This window comes from Xiphophorus hellerii, chromosome 2 (genome assembly GCF_003331165.1).
Source record: "Xiphophorus hellerii strain 12219 chromosome 2, Xiphophorus_hellerii-4.1, whole genome shotgun sequence".
NCBI classification, from domain to species: domain Eukaryota; kingdom Metazoa; phylum Chordata; class Actinopteri; order Cyprinodontiformes; family Poeciliidae; genus Xiphophorus; species Xiphophorus hellerii.
This window is the reverse complement of record NC_045673.1, coordinates 11487099-11511361: the sequence shown is the minus strand read 5'-3', so window position 1 is coordinate 11511361 and position 24263 is coordinate 11487099. Positions and strand designations below refer to the sequence as shown.

The 24263-nt window shown below is 39.5% G+C and overlaps 1 protein-coding gene across 1 annotated transcript in view; it reads right to left on the bottom strand.

Annotated features, from left to right (window-relative positions):
- The window catches only part of otogl (otogelin-like), a 34733-nt gene that overhangs the window by 6262 nt on the left and 4208 nt on the right, over positions 1–24263 (bottom strand). The window contains 49 exon segments of the mRNA XM_032577433.1: positions 24–87; positions 175–215; positions 353–457; positions 533–634; positions 723–830; positions 1671–1775; positions 1868–2080; positions 2221–2263; positions 2265–2407; positions 2862–3003; positions 3260–3304; positions 3306–3478; positions 3749–3938; positions 4025–4117; positions 5155–5178; positions 5276–5418; positions 5498–5675; positions 6196–6375; positions 6377–6843; positions 6902–7002; positions 7094–7211; positions 8886–9164; positions 9248–9427; positions 9539–9565; positions 10374–10482; positions 10484–10531; positions 11875–11991; positions 12199–12318; positions 12570–12716; positions 12815–12949; positions 13572–13710; positions 13895–14002; positions 15506–15671; positions 15857–15900; positions 16127–16201; positions 16337–16505; positions 16663–16872; positions 16957–17081; positions 17155–17332; positions 17459–17585; positions 18414–18559; positions 19945–19991; positions 20064–20172; positions 20252–20377; positions 20481–20587; positions 20696–20802; positions 22364–22488; positions 22902–23107; positions 23229–23350. Coding sequence (XP_032433324.1) covers positions 24–87; positions 175–215; positions 353–457; positions 533–634; positions 723–830; positions 1671–1775; positions 1868–2080; positions 2221–2263; positions 2265–2407; positions 2862–3003; positions 3260–3304; positions 3306–3478; positions 3749–3938; positions 4025–4117; positions 5155–5178; positions 5276–5418; positions 5498–5675; positions 6196–6375; positions 6377–6843; positions 6902–7002; positions 7094–7211; positions 8886–9164; positions 9248–9427; positions 9539–9565; positions 10374–10482; positions 10484–10531; positions 11875–11991; positions 12199–12318; positions 12570–12716; positions 12815–12949; positions 13572–13710; positions 13895–14002; positions 15506–15671; positions 15857–15900; positions 16127–16201; positions 16337–16505; positions 16663–16872; positions 16957–17081; positions 17155–17332; positions 17459–17585; positions 18414–18559; positions 19945–19991; positions 20064–20172; positions 20252–20377; positions 20481–20587; positions 20696–20802; positions 22364–22488; positions 22902–23107; positions 23229–23350 — 6376 coding nt within the window.

The following is a 24263-nucleotide window of genomic DNA, read 5'->3' as shown; positions in this document are numbered from 1 at the left end:
CTTTGAGCAGAGGTTATGCTTACGACATGCATACTGAGGACAACCACAGTTGGTGCTGCTGTCAGGAACTTCAACCTGCACCTCCCCCTGAGTAAAGAACAAAGTGCTTACTTAACTGAATTTGCTTGCTTTCTGGCAAAGAGCGACTTCTGATACAGCGTTTTGCTTACTTACCAGCTGACATATGGGGAGAGCTAGGTCTTCACATTGACATTCTGTGCATAAGGGAAACAAAGTTAAAGAGAGCAGTCGTGTGAAACTTTATAAATACGTGACAGGCATAGCAACTCTTCAGACAACTACGCATATCAGCCGAGTCACAAATAAAGTGCATATGTTGCCATCCACTTACCACAGTGATGCTGGGGACAGCAGTCACCGGGTGCAGCAGTTTCAACCAAAGAGAGACCAGGTGCACAGCTCAGAGATGATTTAGGGCATTGATTAACATCACACACTGCGGAAAAACGGGAGTAAACATATTAAAAACACAGACACAAATGCACATGGATACACAAGCCAAAACGCTTACCACAGTGGTACTGGGGACAGCAGCTGTTGGTGGAATTTGGATCGACAGCCAGAATTTCTCCATGAGAGCAACTTGGAATGGGTTCAATGCATGACTCACACACTACTCAGACAGAAAATGGACAATTACACAGGCTAATTTATAGAAGGATAATGACATAAGTCAAATCTGACAAGCAATTACAACTTACCACAAAGGTAAGAGTAGCAGCAGGATTTTTGCCCCCTGACCTCAACAAGGAACTGATCTTCTCTACAGTCGGGAGCATAGACAGGAGGGCACGCCATAGGGTCACACTCTGAGGAAGATGAGGTAGAGATAGAGAAGGTTGAACAAATACGCGTTTCATTTGATGAATTATTTGCCAGTCTTGCTACCAATAACTTTTAAATGTCTTTGTGTTTTTTCCTGCCCACAGACAGCATGTCTACCCAGGTGTTTCTGTGTTTTGCTGTCACTTTTCTGGAAGAGGCCATAGACAAAGCTATTACAGGCATTAACTTAATTGTTTTAATTTGGTTTTCTCCTTGATCCAGTGATTCAGAGTTTAATGATGTCTATTTTCTGGACAAAGGAGTTATGGTTTCAACTAACTGAATGCCCTTTGTTTTTTATTTCCAATAGAGAACATCCCTGGCTTGGTGCTTAAGTACGATCTTTTCTGGATAAAAGCAATTAGCCGACATATTGCTGCAATGAGTTATTTGAGTACTGTTCAATTTTTTCACTCGTGGCTTAGTGTTTTACTGTTTATTTGTGTTACTTTCCTTGGCTTCCTTAGCTTAACAGTTGTTGATCTCTAAAAAATACTAATGGAACAGTGTTTCTGTATTTTAGTGTCTGCTTTCAGTTCTTTCAACCCCTTGTAGCAGAACACTTCCCACAGAATCTAGTTCTGCTTCTGGTTCTTGCTGTTAAAAGGAAGTTATTTTGTTACTATAAGTAATGTGATCTGAATCAGACTAAATCAATTGCATTTAACTTCAACTGAACTCTGCATAGCTGGATATGAATTACATCTGCTTCTCATGACATGACATTTGTTATGAAAATCTGAAAAATAAATAAGCCGAGACAAATTAGTTTTGATTGAAGCAAACTTATTCAAAAGAAGGCAGAATTAAGGTTTGCATATTACCACATCGGTATTCTGGGCAGCAGGATAGTGCGCTGTAACCAATGACCAGCCTGTTTCCATTATCGCAAGGAGGAGCTTCACTGTCACAGATGGTCATGTTGCACTCTGACAAGCAAAGAACACAATAATATAAGAGTTCACTTAAAAATGATCTCTGACAACAAAGGTACTTCTCTTGACTTTGATAATGAACTCACCACAGATCTTCTTAGGGCAACAGGATCCTTCCTCCAGTACATCCAGCACATATTCTCCCTCCCTCTCACACAGCGGCATTGGGACAGCACTGCAGTCTGGCTCAACAGCCACCACAGAGCCGTTCTCCATACATTTGTAGAGGCAACAGCTTCGAGTGGAGCCATTCCACACCTCTCCTGGGGCCCGGGGGTTACCTTCATTGTCTGTGCAGACTGAACGAACCACAATTAATTAAATAGAACACATTGACTCTGTGGGAATGTATATGTTTATAAAGCCTGAAAGTAAAGCAGAATCTTGGACAGAGCCATTTTCATCACAAAGGAATGCTTTTACAACCCTCTCCACTCACCACATCGATCTTCGGTGACACAATAGGGAGAGTCAGCTCGGTGCTAGGATGGTTCCACTGCGACACACACACTCCTCCCTGATGAAAGAGCAGGTGGTTTCCTCGTAGTAGTCTTTGTTCAGACAAGTGCGGCTGTTGCAGGTGCTTACACAGGGCTGATACTCTTTACCAGGCGGACACCTTAATGCTGCAAGACGACAGGATTGTGAGCAATCAGAGAAACACAAGTGAGCACACATTTACACATACAGTACCTTACAAAAGTATTTATATCAATTGGGTTTTTCCCACTTTCCACAGGTTACTAGCCCCCCCTGAGTCAATAGTAGGGTAAGCAACATTTTGCTGCAATAACAACTTAAAGTCTTTTTGTGTGTGCGTCTACAAGATTTGCACATCTAGAGTGAAACATTTGCCAATTCAACATTGCAAAATACTCAAAGCTTAATCTGATTGAACAGACTGTTCATAGTTATGTCCAACTTTGTGTTGGTTTTGTCATAAGATCCCAATTAAACACATTGATGCTTGTGGTTGTTGTGAACAGAGAAAATTTCAGTTAAACAGTAAATATAAAGTTAAAGAGGTAGGAACACTTTTGAAAATTACTGTATAAGACTTATTTGCCTGTGTGTTCTTACGACAGAAATTGTGCCGCCTCCAGCCGATGCAGACTTGGTGTGTGTAACAAACTGCCACATAAGCAGCCAGAAAGTCACACTGATGATCCTTGTAATGCAAGTCTCCTGCCCACATGATGTCACAGAACTGTTCTGGAGGCACCTGCAAATTTGTATTAGATTGATATGTCAAATTTATAATTTCTTCGTTTCATTCTCAATTTAAAAAAAAAACAAACAAAAAAACATAAATCATTTTAATTATGTAAAATGTTTGGCGAATTATTTGGAATCAATTGTCATCTGCCTAATTTATAAACCGATTTGTATCCATTTTGATTCCTCAAATGATGTCAAAGTAAGTCAGCACCTGCCTCAAAATCAAGTGTGTGAAATACTGTGTGGAGCCTTGATAGTACCTTGCTATGACATGGTGTGAAGGCTCTCTGGGTAAGCATAGAAAGGACAGGTGGAACAGTCCCCTGTGGTGCAGTTGTCTCCCACCCTGCGTGTGTGTTCAGTCTCATCCGTCAAATGGACTCTCCACGCCTGCAGAAAGAGCATCATGTCTCCCACCTCTCTGACCACCGTGCCGTTCGGGAGTTTCAGGTCATCTTCTGGATTCCCATCACAGCAACCTGGCAGATTGGGCAGACAGCTGTTTTGGTGCATTCAAGTTTCATTGCTGCTTAGACAGTGAGCAATAGAAAGCTAAAGGTGAGATAATTGCCTGTCTGGAACTGCGTAATGTGTCTAAATGGCTTTTAGAATCTCAAACTGTCACATCCAATAATGGCTCTAGTCAATGTGATCCAGCGGTGCAAACATTAAGCCTTTAGGTGCTGAAAAACAGCACTTAGATAAATGAGGTTAATGCTGATGAGCAGGGTGTGTGTGCATGGACTCACCACACAGGCCACGAGTGGGGACGAATGCATGACTCGGAGCATTGTACTGCAGCACCATAATCCCTGTGCTATGATACCACTGTATGCTGATGCTGCCAGGTGTGTGGATCAGGTACATGCTGCCTGTATCTTCCACATAAAGGGAGTGACGTGAGAATGGGAGCTTAGCAGCTCTGTAGTTCACTGTCACCTTCAATCACATACAAATAAAAATCACTCATTTCTGAAGGAAAATTACATGTTTGCTCATGCATTAGATAAAGTAAAGAGGGGAACCTTTCGATCAAGTCTGTTGATAATGATTCTGTAGTTGGAAGTAGTGATGTTAAGCTTCTTGAAACAAAGACCAGATGTTCCACCAGTAGGACTCTGTGGAGAATGGAAATTATAGACGGCAATAACACTAACAGTGCTTTGCAAAAGTTTCCACACACATATTGAATCTTTTCTCAAATTAGATGTTATATTCAAAAAGTTTAATTATTTTTTTTTTTTCAGATTTAACTTATATCAACACAAATGGTATTGGAAATGGAAGAAAATGATAAATGGTTATCAAATATGTTAATGAAAAAACAACAAAAGACATTTAAAATATGTGGCTTGCATTTGTACTCAGCCTTTCCCTAAGGAGCGAGGGGGAGGCTGAAGGTAGAATTACCTGCTATTCTAATTACAGCTTTACTTTTGTTGGGGTATGAAATTTTTTACGTCTTGTCACAGATTCTCAGTTGGTTTTAAGCCTGGACTTTGACTGGGACATTCTAACTCATATACGTGATTTGATATAAATCACAGCCTTGAAGCCTTGATAAATGTTAGAATCGTTGTCTTGTTGAAAGGTGAAGCTCCACTCCAGTATCTAATATTTAGAAGCTAACAATTTTTTTTTAGTATAGCCCTGTTTTTAACTAAATCCATTTTCCCTCAGTTCTAACCAACTACCCCACAGCATGATGCTGGCACCATTATATCTAATTTTGGGGATGGAGTTCAGGGTAATGAGCAGTTATTGTCTACTGTCCCACATTCACATTGTTTTGTATGTAGCTCCTAACAACCCTTTCAAGCCTTCACAGAACAGTTGTATTTAAACTGAAACGACCTTAACAAACAGGTGACTACTGAAGATTGTATTGGAGTAAAAGCAGCTTCACAGAAATTATTTCTCAAAACCCTTTGAAATCCTTTTTGTTTCAATTGAAAAACATATTATACTTTGTATTGGTGTATTATAAACAATCAAATCAAAGTACACTTTAGTTTGCAGTTGTAATGTGACACATTGTGAAAAGGGTATGAAAACTACTGCATGGGCACTTGGAACCATTTCAGCAGAGAGAAATTAGCTGCCTTTGCCCAGATGCAACAGATGTAATTGCTGGCAGACAACGTCGTTCACTTACAGTTCGCCTGATGGAGTTTACGCTCTAAAAGCAAAACAAAGGACAAACCTGAACCTTGAAGCTTCTTCAAGACAACTTCTTCAAATTTAATTTCTTTCTCTCAGATGTTTTGATACTTTACCTGGCTGGTTGGACATTTCTCCACTGTGCCAATAATAGTCTCTCTGGGCAGATTAACCAAAATGTAAGAACCATTGTCATACAAGGCCACATTGTTACCATCAAATGTGATCACACGTAGATCTGACATCACAGTGCAGCGACCTGATAGAAGCAAACAGGAGAGCTTTCAGGAAAAAGGTGATTCAATCATTTTTCTTCTAAGGTTTACAACAAAACTTACATGGGCACTGCCACAATGGGCAACAGGGGTCTGTGTTGATGAGGATAGGCAGGCCCAGCAGACTGCACTGAGGTGGGGCAGTATTGTAGCGACAGTGGAGAGAGGAGTTGTGAAAGAGCAGCTCTCCGTTGAAACAAATTAGCTCGGCACACTCATCAATACGATAGGAGAATGGAGGCTGTGGACACAATTTACATATTTGGGGTGACTATTTTTTTTTACATTAAATGGTTTATTTTTTAAGCAGCTATCACACAGGACATTCCTATGTATGCAAGTTCACACTTCATAGTAGCTCACTGTGTTTCTAAAATAAACAATTAAATGATTAAATCATGCCAACAGTCTCAGTCTTTGGCTTTCCTCCAAATATTCTTCCTGGGGATTCATAAATTATCTTTTCACAATACTAAACCATAAATTACATGGTTTCTTACTGCCAGATAAGATGCTACTTAAAAGGAATCATACATGTAGTTTTTATAATATGCCCGAGGTTTATTTAGTGTTCAAGAGAACACAAGACACTGCAGTGATAACAGTAAGGCTGAATGGAGTTTTGTCCATTCAGCCTTACTCAGTTATAGAAGACACCTATAACATACATCGGTCCTGAAACAACCTAGATTTGAAAATGTTGTCCACAAGATTGACCATTTGTCTATAGGCATAAATTTAACTAGAGAAGTAACACTTACTGTGCATGGACCAGTGGGCCAAGGAATCCTGGTAGACACTTCTTCGGTTTCAGGGCTTGTGATTATCTCTGTGCTGGTAACAGTGGTGGGTTCAGTTGAAGGAAGGGTTGTGGTAGTTTCCACTGGGGTGGAAATCTCTGTAGTGATTGTTGTTTCTGGTTGTGGCATAGTCGTGGGTGTAGGTTTCAGGTACAGTTGTGGTGGGAACAGTTGTGATGACAGTGGTCGTTGGTGGCAGGGTAGTTGGGGATGTCACAAGCAGTGTAGTTGGTGTGGTAACCTCAGGAGTAGTTGTAGGGACTGTAGTGGGTGAAGTGGAGGGAGTAGTCGAGGTGATCTCTGTGGTTGGAGTGGGGGTCATTACGGTTGTACTTTGGGTGGAAGTCTCAAATGGAGTCGTGGTAACAATGGTTGTAGTAGAAGCAGGAGTTGTGGTTGGAGATGTAGTAAGCAGAGTAGTGACTGGTTCAGTGGTTACTCTTGTGGTGGGAACAGTCGGTGTAGTCGTGGTGGGTGCAGATGTGGTGGGACTAACAGTAGTGGAGGAGATTGTTGTTGCTCTTGTGGTTGTAGTTGGTGGTGGAGTAGTGGTTCTGTTGGACTGAGTCACATATGCAAAAGGCGTTGGAGTTGAGGGGAGGGTAACACCTACAGGAGACAAGTTAGAATGCACCAGAAACCATAACCTTTTACATGATTTAAAGACAAAATCATGCTTGCACTCACAGTCCTTCTGTGTAGACACAGCGTCTTGTGACTTCATCCAGCACCATGTTTTTTGGACAGCGAGGGAAACAGCCTTCAACCCTATAACACACACAAACAGTTGCATTGCCAGACCTGATCATAGATTACGTTGGTAGTACAGCGAGGGCCCGTGTTGAGCCAAACTTCTTACGGAGGCAGGAACTGGCAGCGAGTTGCATCTGGATCACTGCATGCGTGTACGCAGGGACTTGCACAAGCCTGATAACGCCACTCACACATCATGCGGTATGGTATAACAAAAGGACTGTCTGCAGTAACAAATGATAAACATATTAGTTAGCTTTTCTGTGTAGTTTGAATAGGTGCACAGACAGTGAGCCCAATAACAATTTGGATATGTAAGCTTGAGTCAGATCCACAAAATTCAGCAGTAAAATTTGCAAAGCATACAGAAGACAACAGACATTCAAAACATGCATTTTAGTTTAAAAATAAGTTAATAGAAATGAGTTTTTAAAACTGATGAATGTAAAAGGTGAAAAAAAAAGAAAATGGTACAATAAAATATGCCATTGTTATTGCTCAAAATACATGTGTGTTTTTTCTAAGCAGAGGTATCATTTAAAAATGGGTTTTATTATGGACAGAGGGGTAAGTGCAATACTTTCTGTGGACATTTTAATCACTGTGGATGTGTTCTTTCTTTTCTGCTTCTTTGTAGTGTGCATATCATGCTGTTTTATTGCATATCAAAAGACTCCACAGAGCAGTGCTAAAATGCCATAAGCAGCTCTGTATTTAGGTTTTTGTGTCTTTCAAAAAAAGAAAATGACTAGTCAGAAAATAGACCTAGCAGCAACAGTGCTCTGCAACAGCTGTGATGGTTTTCTGTTACTCTTAGCCTCCTATGCTTTCAATTAATTCTACGTTACCATTTTTGTCACTCACATAGTACAAATTTATTAGTCTTTATATTTTTGCCTGAAAATGTATAAGCCAAGATATATCAACACTGGTTTGGTACCTACAAGGTACCTACAAAGGTACCTTGATCTTACCTTTGTAGATCAAGGTAAGAAAAAGTAGAAAAAAAATGTTGTTCTACACATTTTCTCTTTGATTAAAAAAGGTAATATATTAAGATCAAAAAGAATACAATAGCCATTATGATATATAAACTATAATACACTTAAACACTGGTTAAGGTGTTCTTTTCTTTTGAAAAGAGCTTCCACTGTTAACCAATTTAAGATCTAACTAAGTGTTAAAAACATGCAAGTCTGTTTTTCTGCAACTAAATGATGGAGATAGAAATAATTTGCAGACCTCTATGAGGATAAATCTCATAAACCTGAACATTTCATGTCTTCTATTAGATTTTTGTGTTGGAGTAACACAAACGTGTGAAGAACAAGAGAAACAATGGACTTTTTTAAGTCTGGGGATAAAAATCTGAAAATGGTTGAATGGATTTGCCTTTTTGTTCAACATCCCTTTTTGCCTTTACTTTGACAACCCTGAATAGAATCAAGATCAACGAACTTCTTTTTCTTTTTAATAGGACAACTATTTGTTGTGATCCCCACTTGGAAGAAGAAAGATGAGAAGAAAGCCATTGTAACATCAAAGTTTATGTATTGGTGTAGCCTAGCTAAATATTACGTGGAATTTGTTGCAAGATATGGAAGTTTATTGAAGCTCTATATCCAATCTGACTAAGTTTGAGCTATTTTCAAAGCAAAAATAACCAAAAAGATGTTAAAATATAACTGCAGTATGACATGCTACACTATGCTGTACAAAGTACTGACTCCGGGTGCTGAACACAAAAGCATGCCTCAGTTATTGGATTTTTATTTGAAAAAAAAAAAAAGCATTTCAAAAACTATCTATCTTTCTAACATTTTACAATTCCCTACTTTGTGTCTCACATTGTATTCCAAAATAATTAACTTCATGTGACTGCAACAGCATGTTCTGACCCTCGAGTGTGAAGCTGCTGCTGGTCTTGAAGCCCTCCGCAGTGCCGTATCTCTGCGCTCGAGCCGCTCCACGTGTGAGCGTCAGAAAGATTCCAGGTTGGCTGACCAGTTCGAATGAAGCGTAACCTGGTAGAAACAGACCCTGGTGCTGGATGAAGGTGGCTCTGCGGCTAAACTCTGGCCCTCGACTCCACTGCTCCAACTGAAGACGGCTGCGTCCTGAGACTGTGAGAAAGTAGTTTGGCCTCTCCGCAGACTCAAGGGAAACTACAGGAACACCTGAAAAAAACAATGACATTTATGATTAATTTACACCTTCACAGCACCAATAACTGTTAGTTTATGTAGTGGTGGATACTTACGTGATGTCCTGTTCCTCCATAGCCCTGTTGTGATCATAAAGTTGAACAGAATGCCTGGAGCTGGCAACTGTCCCGGTCTTTCTCTTGTAAGTGGAAACACTGTGCTGCTGGTACGATTCACTCCAAACATGGTGTCATTAAAGACAGCACTCACCAAGGAAAATGGGCCATCGCCGAGCTCTTCGGGGAAATGAGGCAGAATAACAGGAAATGAGTTTGACAACAACCCCTCCGGGAATGCATATAAACCCATAAACAAAAGAAGAAAAGAAAATCCTCACTTGTACGCACCTTGATTATAGTATTCACAGTCATAGGCTGAAAGAGATCGTTCAGAAGTGTTTAAAATCTCAGAGGTAGTAACATCCAGAATTCACAATTTCTTCCTACACTGTTTGAACTTTTCATATTTTTTTTACATTAAAGCATCAAACTTCAATGCGTTTTATTAAGATTTTATGTTATCAAGCAACACAAAGAATGACTTAAAGTGGAAGGAACATGATGCATGGGCTTCCAAAAAAGTAAAAGAAAAAATCTGAAAACTGTTTTGATTTCTATTAAGCCCAGAATTGGTCTGTTTTTAGCTCCTTCCATCTTTCCATCAAGTCTGATCCAGCTTCCCTGTCCCTGCTAAAGAAAAGCATTCCCATAGCACAATGCTGTCATCACCAAGTTTGTACCAGGTGTACAGAGTTACTTCTTTACCACACATATCCCTTTGAATGTAGGCCAACAATTAGAATGTTTACCTGATGTGACCAACGCACCTTCCTTCATATGTTTGATATGTTCACCACATGACTAGTGGAAAACTCCAAATTAGACTTCATATGACATTCTTACAATAATGGCTTTATTCTTTCCAGTGCAATTACTGTAACTGTAGCAAAAGGTTGAAGGTACTAAACATACAGTTCAATAACAATTTAAAGTATTGGGGCTGAATATAGATGTATGGCAACAATATTTAAAAGCAATGGTTAGTTTGCTCTACCCATTCCTAAACATGTTTGTCTGTTACATAAAATCCAAATAATATACATTGAAGTTGAAGACTGTGAAAATGTTCAAGAAGTGTGGCAATAAAACATTTGCTTCGGTCTGTCTATGTGAGCATACTCACGGCACACAGAGGGAGACCTCCAGTGTATCGTGACCCCCTGTTGACAGCATTTGTGTGCATACGCAGCAATGGACGTACAGAGACACTCACAGTCTCCCCCGCGGTTGCAAGTTGCAAGTGTCTGTTAGGCAGTTCCTATAAAACCAGGCCACATCAACCTGAAGGGCACGCACAACATGCATACACGGTCACAAACACAGAAACACACACATAATCATAGACTGAACCAGGCCAATGCTCGCTGGGAGAGGCTGGGGGAGGTCTTGTTTATGGGATGAGTAGTTTTTTAATAATTCAGAGGAAAAGGATTGATGTGATATCAGGACAAAGAGAATGTGGGTCGGATTCTAGTGCAATATATCAGATGTGTGCTAAGATGAACAGCCAAAATACCCCAGGCAAGATTAACTTCACCTTCATTCTTTGACAGCAAGTATTATGATTCACTTAAGCAGCACATTTCATCCCATAGTACTTTAATCTGGTAGTTTCTAAACTTGTCAGTGTTGCAAAAACAAGGAGAGGCTTGGAAGATAACTATTATTTAAACACATGTATTGTAAATAATCCAATTAATAACCTCATAATAAAAGAAATTCTGATCATTGTTCTTATCTGCTATAAAACATCAAAATAATTTTTTGCTTGTTGACTTGTTTTATAGACGTGGTGATGCATGTTGTTTCATGACCCATTGCGAGTTTCAAAACCCAATTTTTGAAACCACTGGTTTACATTACATCACAACATATTAATATTATGAAGGACTGTAGACATGAATTAGATAACAGAAACAGCAGTATTAGAATAAAAATTTATATTTTGCCAGTGCTGCATGTCAACAGAAATAATGTTTCTTAAACACAGGAGACCTAAAACAAGTAAACTTTGATTCAATGTCAAACAAGAAAAACAGGTGCTGTGAGTATTTTTAAACAGTGCAGGTAAATCTAGTTTAATCAATTTTAGTTTAGATTTCTTTGGATGGTATACACCCTGGTTAATGATAAAAAATATGCTCAATTAGGATTGCCATGACCACACAGATTTGAAATAGATAAGAAAATCCAGCACTAAGAGGAGCTTACTTGTTCAAATGTTCAGGATTTTCCTTCATCTTTCAAGAAGCAAACCTATATAGACATTATTTGTTTGCATTTAATTGGTTGATTATCCAAGCAAGGTATGTGCCACACTCACATTTATGGCCCATAGACTGTTTCTGTTTATGCAAACATGGCTCCATCTACTGGTAATAAACAGATAAACAGTGTGTGAGAGAGAGAGCAAGAGAGAGAGAGAAATTGTGGAGCCTAGCAGCTGGTGTGCAGTTTATCTCTTAAATAACAAAAAGTGTATTTGCCAGGGATCAGTTAAGAGTCGTTCCCATAACCCCTCTTCAACCCCTTCTCCCCTGTTACAAGCCGGATAACCTTTCCACTGCAGCATTTACTCTGCATGAATGTGAGTTGGTGACTGTGTCCGTTTTAGTGGCACTTACCACGTTGTGACAGGGTGCAAAGACATCGCTGTAGAGGAGAGCACACTCCCTCTTAGCGTACGGCTGTCTCCCCAAGTCCCGTTCACACGGTCGCTCAACTATGTAGTCACTTTCACACTAAAACACACACATTTACACACATACAGAGGGAGATCAAGTGTCTGATTACTCTTAAATATCACAGTGGACTCGAGGGAGACCAGCTCACGAGCAACAGGGAACAAGGGAGGAGTGAGCGAGTCAGGGAGACGTTTATAGACAAAGACGGAGAGAAGAAAGGAGATGAAGGAAAGATCAATGCAGTACGGCTAAGCTGAGTCATACCTGTCCCAGGGCCCAGCTGTTTCCAAATGTCTGTGCGTTATTGACTTCCATGTGGCTAGATGTGGTCATATCATTCACTGTCACACTGTCAAAATTTCCACACAGGCCACTGAGGAGACCCTGGAGGGAAAAAAAAGAGAAGTAAGGTTTAAAAGTTGTAATACTCCTTTAACTTTTTCACATTAAAACAAACTTCAGTGTATTTTCATGGGATTTATTTGGGAAGGCCTGACACAAAGTAGAGGATAATTGTGAAATGGAAAATGACAGATGGTTTTCTGATTTAAAAATCCAAAAATCTGTTTTTACTCAACAGTTTGATTTGGACCACATTCTTATAAACCTGAAAAGATCATGTTCTTTGTTCACACCTTCCAATGGGGTCCAGCTCTTATATGTACAGTAGTCTTGCGGTCCCAGAGGATGGTCAGATCCTGACTGGAGAAGTGGACCACGGTGTAGTAACCTGCATTCCAGATCTCAAATTCTGACCCTCGACCCACAACAGTAGAAGGACTCTAAGAGGGGAGTAAAATATGGGATAGAATTTAAAATAAAAAATAAACAGGGTTCTTCGAAAAAGTTTAGACTGTTACTCTGTATGTAAAGAATGTACTGGATTGCCAGAGTTGTCAGTGAAGTAGATTTTGGTCAGTCCCACATGAATGACCAGTATTTTCATGCACACAATGCCGCTCTCATAGCAGTCCTTGTTTTGGGCAACAATGGATACTTCGGTTTCTCCAGTACTCTAGTGAGAGAAGAAGGGAAAAAATATTATTCCTGCAATTATTCTCATTGCTGTCTGACTGTATGCAGAGAGCAGCTACAGATAAAACATTTTTATTCGCTTGAAACCACTTATTATGTCAAGAATTGTGGAAAAGCCAAAAGTATCTGTCCAATTTAAATAACGTGGGGCCGACAACACAAGGAAATAGTGTTGAGACGCAACTCTGACCTGTTTCCCAATTCTTTTTTTAGGCCTGAGCACTGGCCAGCAGTCGGTTGGGTCTGAACCAGAATGTCTGTTCTGCTAATTCTAATTCTATATCCCTGGGAGCGCAGGAGCCCTGGGGTTTGATGTGAACACTGGTTTCTTTGTATCACTTTCAGCTTTGCTCAACGTCTGCTTGCGTTACTGTGGTCCACACCCAGCTGCGCTCTCACTCACACACCCCTACACACAAACACACTTTAATCTGCTCTAATTAAAACCAACTCTTTCTTTTGAGATTAGAAATTACCTTAGATCTTGTTTCCCAGATTCAAATCAGTCTGAGGCCAGGAAATGATAAAACGATGTTCCTCTCCACATGCTAACTCACTGCTAGAATCCCATATCATGTGTGATGCAAGCAAAATAGACTCACTTTAAGCAGGTAGACCTGGCAGTCGGTTTGGTAGTCATATTCAAGGCCATCAAAGGTGTGATAGTGTCTGTCGCTGTACACAGTACACACAGCTGGACATGGAGAGTAGCTGCAGTTAAAATAGCCCCGATGGCACACACTTGAAGGACAGGTGCACCAGTGAAGAGCAGAGAGGAGAAAAAGATGGAGCAGATGTGTGAATTAAATGAGTTTGTTTTTCTTATAGATTTTAAGTTTGAACCCTTACTCTAGAATTCAGGGTTTAGTGATTAATGTATACTATATTAAAGAGAGAAAATAACAAGTACAGGAGACATATTTACCATCTGTAGCAAGATGTTTCCACAACTTGTCCGGGCAGGTATTCAAGTCCAAGCCACGCGCAGGGGCAGTTCTCTGGATAGTAACATTCACCCTGGTGCAGCACAAGCCTTCCAACAGATAAAACACCAATGGAATGCACACACCTTGCAAGCAAATATATTAAATCCTAATGCTGCACTTTAGCTCATTAATTAAAATTGATTACAGATTCAGATAAGCTTCCAGGCAGCCACTGCTTTAATTAATGCTAGCTGGTAAGCCTTTTAAATCCAGGAAATCTAATAGAGGTCAAAATCTCTTCGGCTGAGTGATGAACAAATTAAATTTACACGAGATCATAATAACTGACTTAGTGGTCATTAGGACAAATGACTGTCATGATAGTAAATAGACATTGTTCATTGATAGTAATGTGTTACACATATAGTGCTTCACAAATGTTTTCAAACCCCCTTCATCATATTTTGTTTTAAAGCAACCAAATCCATTTTAAATTAGCCCCATCACCTAATACACAAATTGTTTCTGTTAGTCAATAATATCTAGATAAATTTAGCATTGCTTAGACTGTGTCAGAAGTCAGTTCCAGAACATTAGTGAACAAAAAGCATCATGAAGATGAGAGAAGAAAGATTATTACTCTTGAGGAGCTAAATCTGTCCACAAGCTCAAGTGGGAGAATCTTACAACTAGAAAAGTGAAACATTGCACAAATCTTACCTTTGATGGAAGAAAGGCCAAAAGAAAGCCATTACTGAAAGAAAGCTATACGAAGTCAGATATACTTTTTTGACAAAAGCCTTATAGGGAAACCAGCAAGCATGCAAAAAAGGTGTTGTAATCAGATGAGGCCAGAATTGAACTTTACATCCTGGACATGCCATCCCCACAGTAAAACAACCTACTGTGAAGTACAAAAGTACAAATGTAAAGAAATGTAGGTTGTACTGGTAAGAGAAGTTAGATCGATCAATGAGCTCATCATTAACAAATGTGAATGGAATTCAAACCTGAAACAAGAATGATGTCAAGTTTGTCTAATGTTATTTTAAGATCCAATTCCAACATGAGGCTATCATCAGTTCTTTTATTCACTGTCTTCCACCTAATCAATTAAATTGATTTCAATTATTCTGCAAAATTACAGTGTCATAAAAGGCAAGTAACATTAGTGTTTGATTGAGAACTGAAATTTGATCAGGTATTCATGTGTTAGAATGACCCAGTTATAAACCTAAGACATAGAAAAGGAAACATAAGAACGGATGCTCGCAGAGTCCTACACTGTACTGGAAGTACAAAGATAATTGGCACAAAGGTTAGTCTCTAGATGGAAAAAGCTTGCTAGTACACAACCTGACTGTAGTGACATATGGTTCAATAAGGTAATGAGTAAAAATGCACGTCACAATTTGTCCATAATTTCTGAATTCCATGCATGTTTCTCCTTCAACAATTATGCACTATTTTGTGTTGGTCTATCTATCACATAAAAGCCTGATAAAATGTAATTTGTGTTTGTCTATGAAAAGCAGTAATGGATAATTTCACAGATCACAGTCTGTAAAAAATAGCGCAAAATACTGAAAGAAGGTAAGCCCATCTATTACCCTGGAGGACAAACACAGCCTGGTATGCACAGTGTGTTGGGTGGGCAGGTGAGGTTCAACATCAGGTTACGGCAGGTTGGTGCACAAGCCACGCCTCCTCTTTGCTCCGTGCAGCTGTGATACACTTTTCCTTCTGGACACTCTCCCTCTTCTACACTGTCTGGTTCTACAATATTCAGACACACACATACTCAGCAAAATCAATGCAACAGTTGCTTAAGACATCACCAGCAGCTGCCAGTCATGTGAAACAAGCTTCAACTTCAGAAATGAAGCTCTTGATTACAGCCAGTGAGGTATAGGACTTTGTTGTTGGAGTGAACAAGAGAAGGAAGGGAGCAGAGAGGTTACCTTTTTCTTCTGGCTCACACTCCATCTTTCCATTTCTGCACAGGCTAGTGAAGGACATGGGAGAGAAGGAATCAAGTGTTTGTGAAAGGGAATAATGCTATCGAACACAATCTTAGTTTAAGAGCTTTATGTCTCATTTGATAATCACTGAAGCTTTTATTCCTTCTCAAAGAAATCAAATGGTGTATTCAGGTATGACAATGTGTAGATAGGAAAGAAGGAGAAGAATGTTTTAAATGTTCAGACCAAGTTGGAGGAGCTGTGACATACCAAGGGCCAGATGCACTGAAGGTCACTTCTCCTGGCTGCGATACACCACCCATGGAGTAGCAGTGACACTGTGACCTGATGAGAAACTCAATACATTATTTTGATGCTTTCCATGTGGAACTACAGAAAAACAACTGGTGCAAGCCAGTTCTCAGTTGCATTCAGAATCACTTGTTTTTACAGATAATTTAGGAGATACATCAGTCTTACAACTGCACACAGCGTCTGCGCACATCATCATAGTAACTGCCATCTAGACAGGCGCAACCTTCAGCGCACTCAGCTGGGCTGCAGGTCTCGGTGTTGGCAAGTGCACGACAGGATCGGCCACAGGAAGACACACATGAGTGGTACTGCATTCCTCCAAGACATACAACTCCTAAAGCAGCAGCAACAACAAACAAAACTCAACATAAAACATCACTAAAATTTTATTTTTTTTCTCTAATTAAAAATAAAATAGAGATTACTTCTATTAATGTTGATGATTATGGCTTTCAACTATATAAAATCATAGAAAATAGACACCTACTTACCGCACTCAGAGACTTCCGACCTGAAATTAACGTCAACTCCATGTTTGGAGCAGAGGTAAGTGTAGTGAGCCAGTGCAGTGCACAGACAGCTGCTCCCACAGCGACAGGCCTGGTAGCGGCACTGCTGCTGGTAGATGTTTGGACTAATGTAGCCATGACACGGAGCAAACACACTCTCCAAAAGCACGTCACACTGGGAAGCATAATATGCTGGGCCACATGCAAAAAGATTATCATGGACTGACCGACCAGAAACAGACAAGCTTTAACAGCAACATTTGTGAAAAGAAATACCGTTGTGCTGGTTCATCTCACATGGGTCTACAATGGGCAGATTAACTGGAGCGACACAAGCAGACGACACTTTCCAAGCATTGGCATGAAGCTGAGGAGTACCTTCTATCATCCCTGCTGGAGACCTGCAAGAAAACCCAAATAAAGTTCACAAAAACATTTTTAACATTTATATTCATATGGATAGAACATCTTTACAGGAAATCGTCTCGTAGGTTTCCGTTAAAAGTTCCACAAAGTCCCAACGTTTGTCCATGCCACTGGCTGCTGAGTTGCAAGTACACCCGCCCTCCTTGGCCATCATAAAGCAGGCGTAAACCAATCCCTGTTTTTAGCTGTGTGACCACAGAGGTCAGTCTGTGCACCGTTACTGCATCTGTACATCCAGAGAAAATTGTTCGATTTTAAAAGTTATGTTCCATAACTACAATATCACATACTTGAAATGTTGTTTTTTATTGTCTAGTTTCAATTGATGCCATTATTTATTTGCAGCCTCTACCGTCAACATAGGGCAGGGTGGGGGATGGGTTGACACCGATTATCACTTCCCCTTCTCTGGTCAAGGTGATCTGATGACTTGCATCTTCATCCAATACCACTGTCACTGACTGAATGCACACCTGATGCTGTCATGAAACAAAGTGACAGAATACCAGTCATGTCATGAAAATACACAGAAATACACACACACACTATATCACTCACCCATCAAAATCATTAAATTCACGAGTGCTAAACTTTGCCAACACATTTCAGACAATTTTATGCCCCCCTCAGTACATGAATTGGCAGTCTGATGAACTACTGTATAATTGGATGTTGAGTCCTGACCTCAACCTGATCTCAGCCTGAGGCTGTGAGCCAGGCCTTCTTGTCTAACATCAATATCTGACCTGAGATATACTGTACATTTCAGGAAGAATGGTCAAATATTGCCCTAGACACATTTATAATCCTTGTAAACAGCTGTTCCATAAGAGTTGAAGCTTAGAAAAAGGTTGGCCAATCCTATAAGGCTTTAGCAGTGAGAAAAATTGTCATTAAAAACGGTGGGATTTTTCCAGTCCCACTTCCTACTGGGATGCCGTATTAGATGTGAATTTGCTTTTATCTAGACCGTTCCATTGTCATTTTGTCTCTGTGTTCATAACTAATGTCAAGTTTATTTGTACAGCACATTTCAGCAACTAGGCAGTTCAAAGTGCTTCACATGAGAAAAACAACAAGCCTCTCAGTAATATGCACAAACTTAAAATAAACAATACAAAGAGACTTTTTTACAGCCGACACCTGGTTTGGTTCTGACAATTAAGTCCAGACAATAAAACACAAGTGTGGACTTGGGAGTTTGCTAAGACAGGACAACTGTCTCAATCGGCTAGAAAAAACAGGAAAAGAAAACATATTTCTTAGTATAGTACTTTATTCTGCATGTGTAAGGGACAGTGTGTTACCTCTTCACAGGTGGTATACTGCAGCGTGATGGTAAATTTGCTGCTGCCTCGGCTCTTTGCCAGCACATACTGACATGCCCCCGGCTGGAGAAACATCCTGCCGTCAAATGTTGTCACAAACATGTCTCCTACGACTGAACACTCGGCTGTGACGGAAAAAATAGAAAGGTAGCTTTTTTTCCCATCTCCTTTAATTGTTGCTTACAATCACAAAAAATTAGGATAGCATAAAAGTGTATTTTTCTTAACAGCCACCCCTTTTCTTGGTTAAGTGTTGGTGGATTCACCTATTTGTGTATTTTTCTGTAGAACATAAATCGGCTCAAAAATTCCACAGTTTAAGACGGTGTTCATTATGCATTTTAATGCATATTATGTTTTACGGCGTGTGACCTATTAAAGTAGACAACTGAAAGCGTTTTTGGAAGACGACTCAAGCATTCACACATTTTAGCTATATGCAAGCGCTTGCAGTCTCCGACCCCCAAGAGTACTGCAGGGTCACTGTATTTGGACATATGGATGTTCAATATCAATTTTAACAATACTATAAAAATCCATTAATATAAATACAACTGAAGAAAAAAAACTTCTTAAATGTTTACGAAAATGTAATAGAAATGTGTCATTTCTAAGTAGGAATAAATTTATTCCCATAAAAGCAGATACCAAAAAGTATGCCCTGCTTGAAGCTCAGAAATTATAGTTTGGTGTTCACCTTTGAGTTGAAAAGGGTGCACTTCATGACAGGATTAGATAAGCTGTCTGTTGCCTTCACAAAAAAGTAGCAGTTTATGAGTTTCATAAGGAATTTCTCAAAAGAATATTAAATCAGCCAAATATGAAGGCCAAACTACAGTTTGCCAGAGAGTACATAGACTAAGACCAGTACTTGTGGAATAATGTTCTTCGGACTGAATTCAAATTACTTAGGCATCATAACAAGAACATAATTGACATAAACCTAGCCAGCCCGCAATCATAAGATTCATCATGAATTCTCCTCTAAATCAGTGTTGGATCAGCATTAAAAAGAAAAGAATGATGCTGAAACATGACTGGACCCTGCAACATAACAATGATCCAAAACATTCATCAAAGGGCTGTCAGAAAAGTAATTATTGTCCGACAGACGCAAAGACCAGGTCATGATATTATACTGCTAATGGTTAACATGAAACAGTCCGTACATTCACGTAGCTTCTCAAATATCTCACAGTTGTAAGAGAGGAGTGAGACAAACAAAACAAAATTAATTTAGCAAAATAGGGTGAGCAAAATACATTAGAAGGTACGGTGTCCAAACTTTATTCAAAGTGAGAATACAAATCTTTCTTGACATTTTTTGTCTAATAAGTAAAACAAGATTTTTTTCCCTTTGGTTTGTTTAATCTAGCTGTTCAGTTTCTCCTCCAGAAAAAATTAAGTTAGATATTGTTATCTGAAAATTCCTTATTAAAAAAATGAATATTCAATAGGTTATCCTAATTTCTTTCACATGACTATCAAATTTCCTAATCAATAGACTCACCTGTGCAGTTATTCTCTGTGCAATTCCACACTCCACCCATGCAAACACTGAAAAAACAAAATAGGTAATGAGGAGGTTAATTATGTCATATGTTCCGACAAAAGACAGATCACACATACCAGACACTGCAGCCTTGTTGAAGCACTTGTCCTTGCACATAAGATGTTCCATGATAAACACAAGGACACTGAGATGCAGGGATGCATGTTCCATTCTGTAGGATGAGACCTGTGTGCAGAGAGGGCTTACATTCAGTTATCTTGATTTATTTTATTAACCTAGCCATCCTTTTATTTGGTTTAAGTACCGTCAGGGCAGTAGCAACCATCCAGGCAGTGCAGGTTGGTTCCTAGACACTCTTTCTCAAATGTACATGTGGGCGGACAACAACTGATACAGTCTCTATACACAAAGCTCTCCTCGCAGCCGTCGTCTGTGAACAAACAGGAAACAAGCAATAACAATGACACATGAGGGCCTGAGAGGATAAGTCTGTTTAACAGGTGTCTCAGTAGAGAGCAGTGGAGGACCCTTACTACACGATGGAAAACTGTCCCGCCACTCTCTTACAGGATATCCAACATGTGAGCAGGCTCTGGTGTATTCAACCAAAGCTCGACAATATGTTCCCTCATCATCGGACCTAAAAGAGAGAGAACATTTTGGAATAATTTAGTTTCTGATATACAAGATTCTGTTCAAGTAAAAGTTTTGAATGCATACAGTTGGCTGTGATCAGGCTATGACTTACACACAGAGGTCAGAGACACAGCTGGCAACAAAGGGATTTGGGTCGATGTTTTCATGGCAGGACAGAAACGGAAAGAAAAGAAGAGCACTGCATTTCTCAATGGCATCCTGCAGATTTGCAAAGAATGAGAAGGTCGGGATACATACGTTTGAAAAAAAAAAAACATAAGTACATTTACACACACTCGTGTGCATGATTGTCACATGAATTATAGTGTTTAATTCATGGATTTGAATAATTCATTACGGGTTGAATGATTACAACTTTGATTATTTCTAAAAGCAAGATCTGGGGATACAAGTTGGTGTGGAATTATTGTCCTCCTGGAATTATGTTGAGGCTTCAACCAGAAAGATCAATCTTAGATGAGGTAATATTGGTAAAGATGTTCAAGAACAACCAGCAGCCTTCATATCAAAACATTCTCAGTAAAAGTTGTATGGTTTGACAAGACAAAAATGAAACTCTTTGGCCACATATTGTAAGTTTAGAAAGGTGAGGCTTTTAAAACCAAAGGCTGATATACAAACCGTCATGCATGATGGTGGCAGCATCATGCTGAGGGTTAGTTTTACTGCCAGTGGTGCTGAGCATTGCACACAGTGGGTAGAACAATGGGAGATTTTTTCAACAAATCAACAGAAAGGTTGATTCTGTCCAGTTTGAACACAGCTGGATGTTCTTACAGGCCAGTGATGCCAAATGCATATCAAAAATGGTTTTTAGAAAGAAACCGTACAGCTTAGTTTACCTGAATATTGAACACACAGGACCAAATGTATTTAAACCTGTATGTGTAATTTTAATCTTGTGTAGATTACCTTATTTTCCGGACTATAGAGCGCACCTTACTATAAGCCACACCTACAATAAAAAAACAAAAACAAAAACTGGAAACGTATTATATAAGTCGCACCTGGTATCTCCGCCTCCACAAGGACGCAGCAGAGGGAGCGTCCGTAATAAATCTGCTATTAAGGACGCAGCCCTGCGTCTCCAACACCGAAACATGGATTCGTTCACGCCGAGTTTACATGCAGCGGGTCCATTCATCCATCCATACTCTTCAACTTAAAAGCGGCATCTTTTCCTTCCTGTTGTTTCCATGATGAGGGGGCATGAGTGTGAAGAAATTTCTCCGCCGTGCCTGCTGCTAGCATGTGCTTGATCTTAACATTCTCTTCTTTTATTTCCAATTTTGACTTCCAATGCTTCATTTCCTGCTAGAGAGCCCCCTGGCGGTTGAAGAAAAGCAGCACCGGGCTATAAGCCACATGGTTCAAAACGTGGAGAAAAAGTAGCGGCATATAGTCCGAAAAATACGGTAGATGAAACTTGCAAATATTTTATTTCTCTGGCCAATTTTTATTTTTAATGAGGTTGTCTGTTGTATCATGAAACTAGTCAACTATTAAATTAATTGTTACTTTTCTGTCCTAAAAGCAAATAGGCCATATTGGACATTTTCATTTAAATTTTTGTGTTAATACTGTGATACTGTGAAGCAGTGCTATTTGTACTCAAGGTTATGATAGCATCACAATCTCATATCAACCCATGTCTAAACTCAACATGTTCTCTTTTGCCAATTTTCATCCAAAAAGGAAATAAAATACATTACAATGAAAATACAAATACAAAGCTGATACGTTTTTCTATGGTTCTTACATCCATGTCTGACTCAGAATGGCAAGGACCAGTAAAGTCAAGATCTACAGAGGGACAAGCTCTCTCGTGAGGAAGGTCCACTGTCCAGCTGTTAGCAAACCCCGCAGGCTCATCTGTTCGAATGCCTTAAACACAGAGTGAATGTCACCAACAGGCTCATATCAACAGATTAGAAAATGACAAGTACATGTTCATGTCTCTTAAGTAAAACAAGAAGCCAATTCAAACAAAACTTGGCATTGCAATGACATGTCCATATTTTAGATATTTAGGGTTTGACCTAATTATTTTTGAAACCTTTCTGCCACAAAACCAGAGATTATAATTAATATTACTGGCCATATGAGGAAATGTTCATACTTCTTCTAGGCTTTTAGAACCAAAGTGACAGTTCTTTTCTTTCTGCTCTGGTATATGATAGTCCCACCTCTTCTATAATTGACCAGAATCGGCGCTGAGTGTATAATAACAGTAATTGCACTGAGTGGGTGCTGAGTGAGGAGAAAAACGGATGAGGGGCCAGTTTGCCCAGCCCTACCCCGAGCAGTGGCGAGGTCATCACCAGCAATGTGGTTGAAGTTCCCACACAAGCCACAAGGGGTGCCATGGTGCGCTTCGCTCATCTTCAGGTAGACGCCTGAGCCTCCATCCCAGGCCAAAGAGAAGCCAAACACACTCTTGACAAGCAGGTAATCAGCCAGTCTCTCTATAAACACCCCACCTACAGTCTGAGGCAAACTTAACCTGACATTTCATAAACACAGACAAAATGAAAGTCACAAATGATACTGTCAGGCATTGAGAAATGTTGATGGCTTTGGCATTTATTGGTCAGTGTTATTAGGTTGTTTTGTTCTCTTCACACCTGCGACCTCCCTGGTGCACCTGATATCCAGAGATATGGATCTCCTCCTCGTTTGGGAAGAACAAACTGAGAGCTCTTGGACATGCATACACACTTCCCTCGCACGCTCTGCTATTGTGAATCTGAGAAAGCAAGCAAAATAATGGACTAGAGAGGTGGGTTTAAATGCATTAGATTATCATTAGAGTTTGTTTTAATTATGGAAATAAAAAGGAGAAACTTTGATGTTAGACAGTTAGACATTTCTTTTTTTGTTCCACTGCTGCAGTATTTGTGCAACTGCAGCACAGCAACAGGCAAAAGTAGGTTCACACAAAGATAGAATATAAAATATATAAAACAGAATGAAGAATAAAAATTCTCTAAGGGAAAATTTCAACATAAATATGTACATATTTCATATATTTACATCTAAATTAAGGTTAATAATTAAATTGATAAAAAAAAACATAATTACTTTTCAGAATTATTTCTTACATATAATGAAAGCCAAATAATGTGTTTCTCAGAATATTATAATATTAATTAGGATCAATACAAATTGAAACAGAAATGTCAGCTAACTGAAAAAGTATGTCCATGGATTGAACAGTAAGACCATTAAAAATGGATCAGCAGTGTGGCATGGAGGCCATCAGTCTGTGTCTCTGCTGAGCTTCTGAAAAAGTGCAGATTGCCTTAATAGCAGCATTCAGTTTATCTGCATTGATTGGTCTGGTGTCTCCTGTCTTCCTTTAGACAATAACCGTCAGACTGAATTGGGAGGGATTGGGAAATAATAATTCCTGGCTAACGGCAATGATGTCATGGTCATTAAAGCTGATATTGGTACTTTTAGGGAGTGTCAGCAGTTGACAGATCCTGTGAGGAGATGATTTCAGCATCTCCATAAAGTTGTCCTCATGGACAGCTCTGCTGACTGTGGACTTCATAAGAAGAATGACATGTCTCCTCAAATCATCACTGACAATAGAAAGAGTCACATTGGACATAGATAAACTTGAATTCTGAGCTTCTCCACTCTTTCCCCTGATG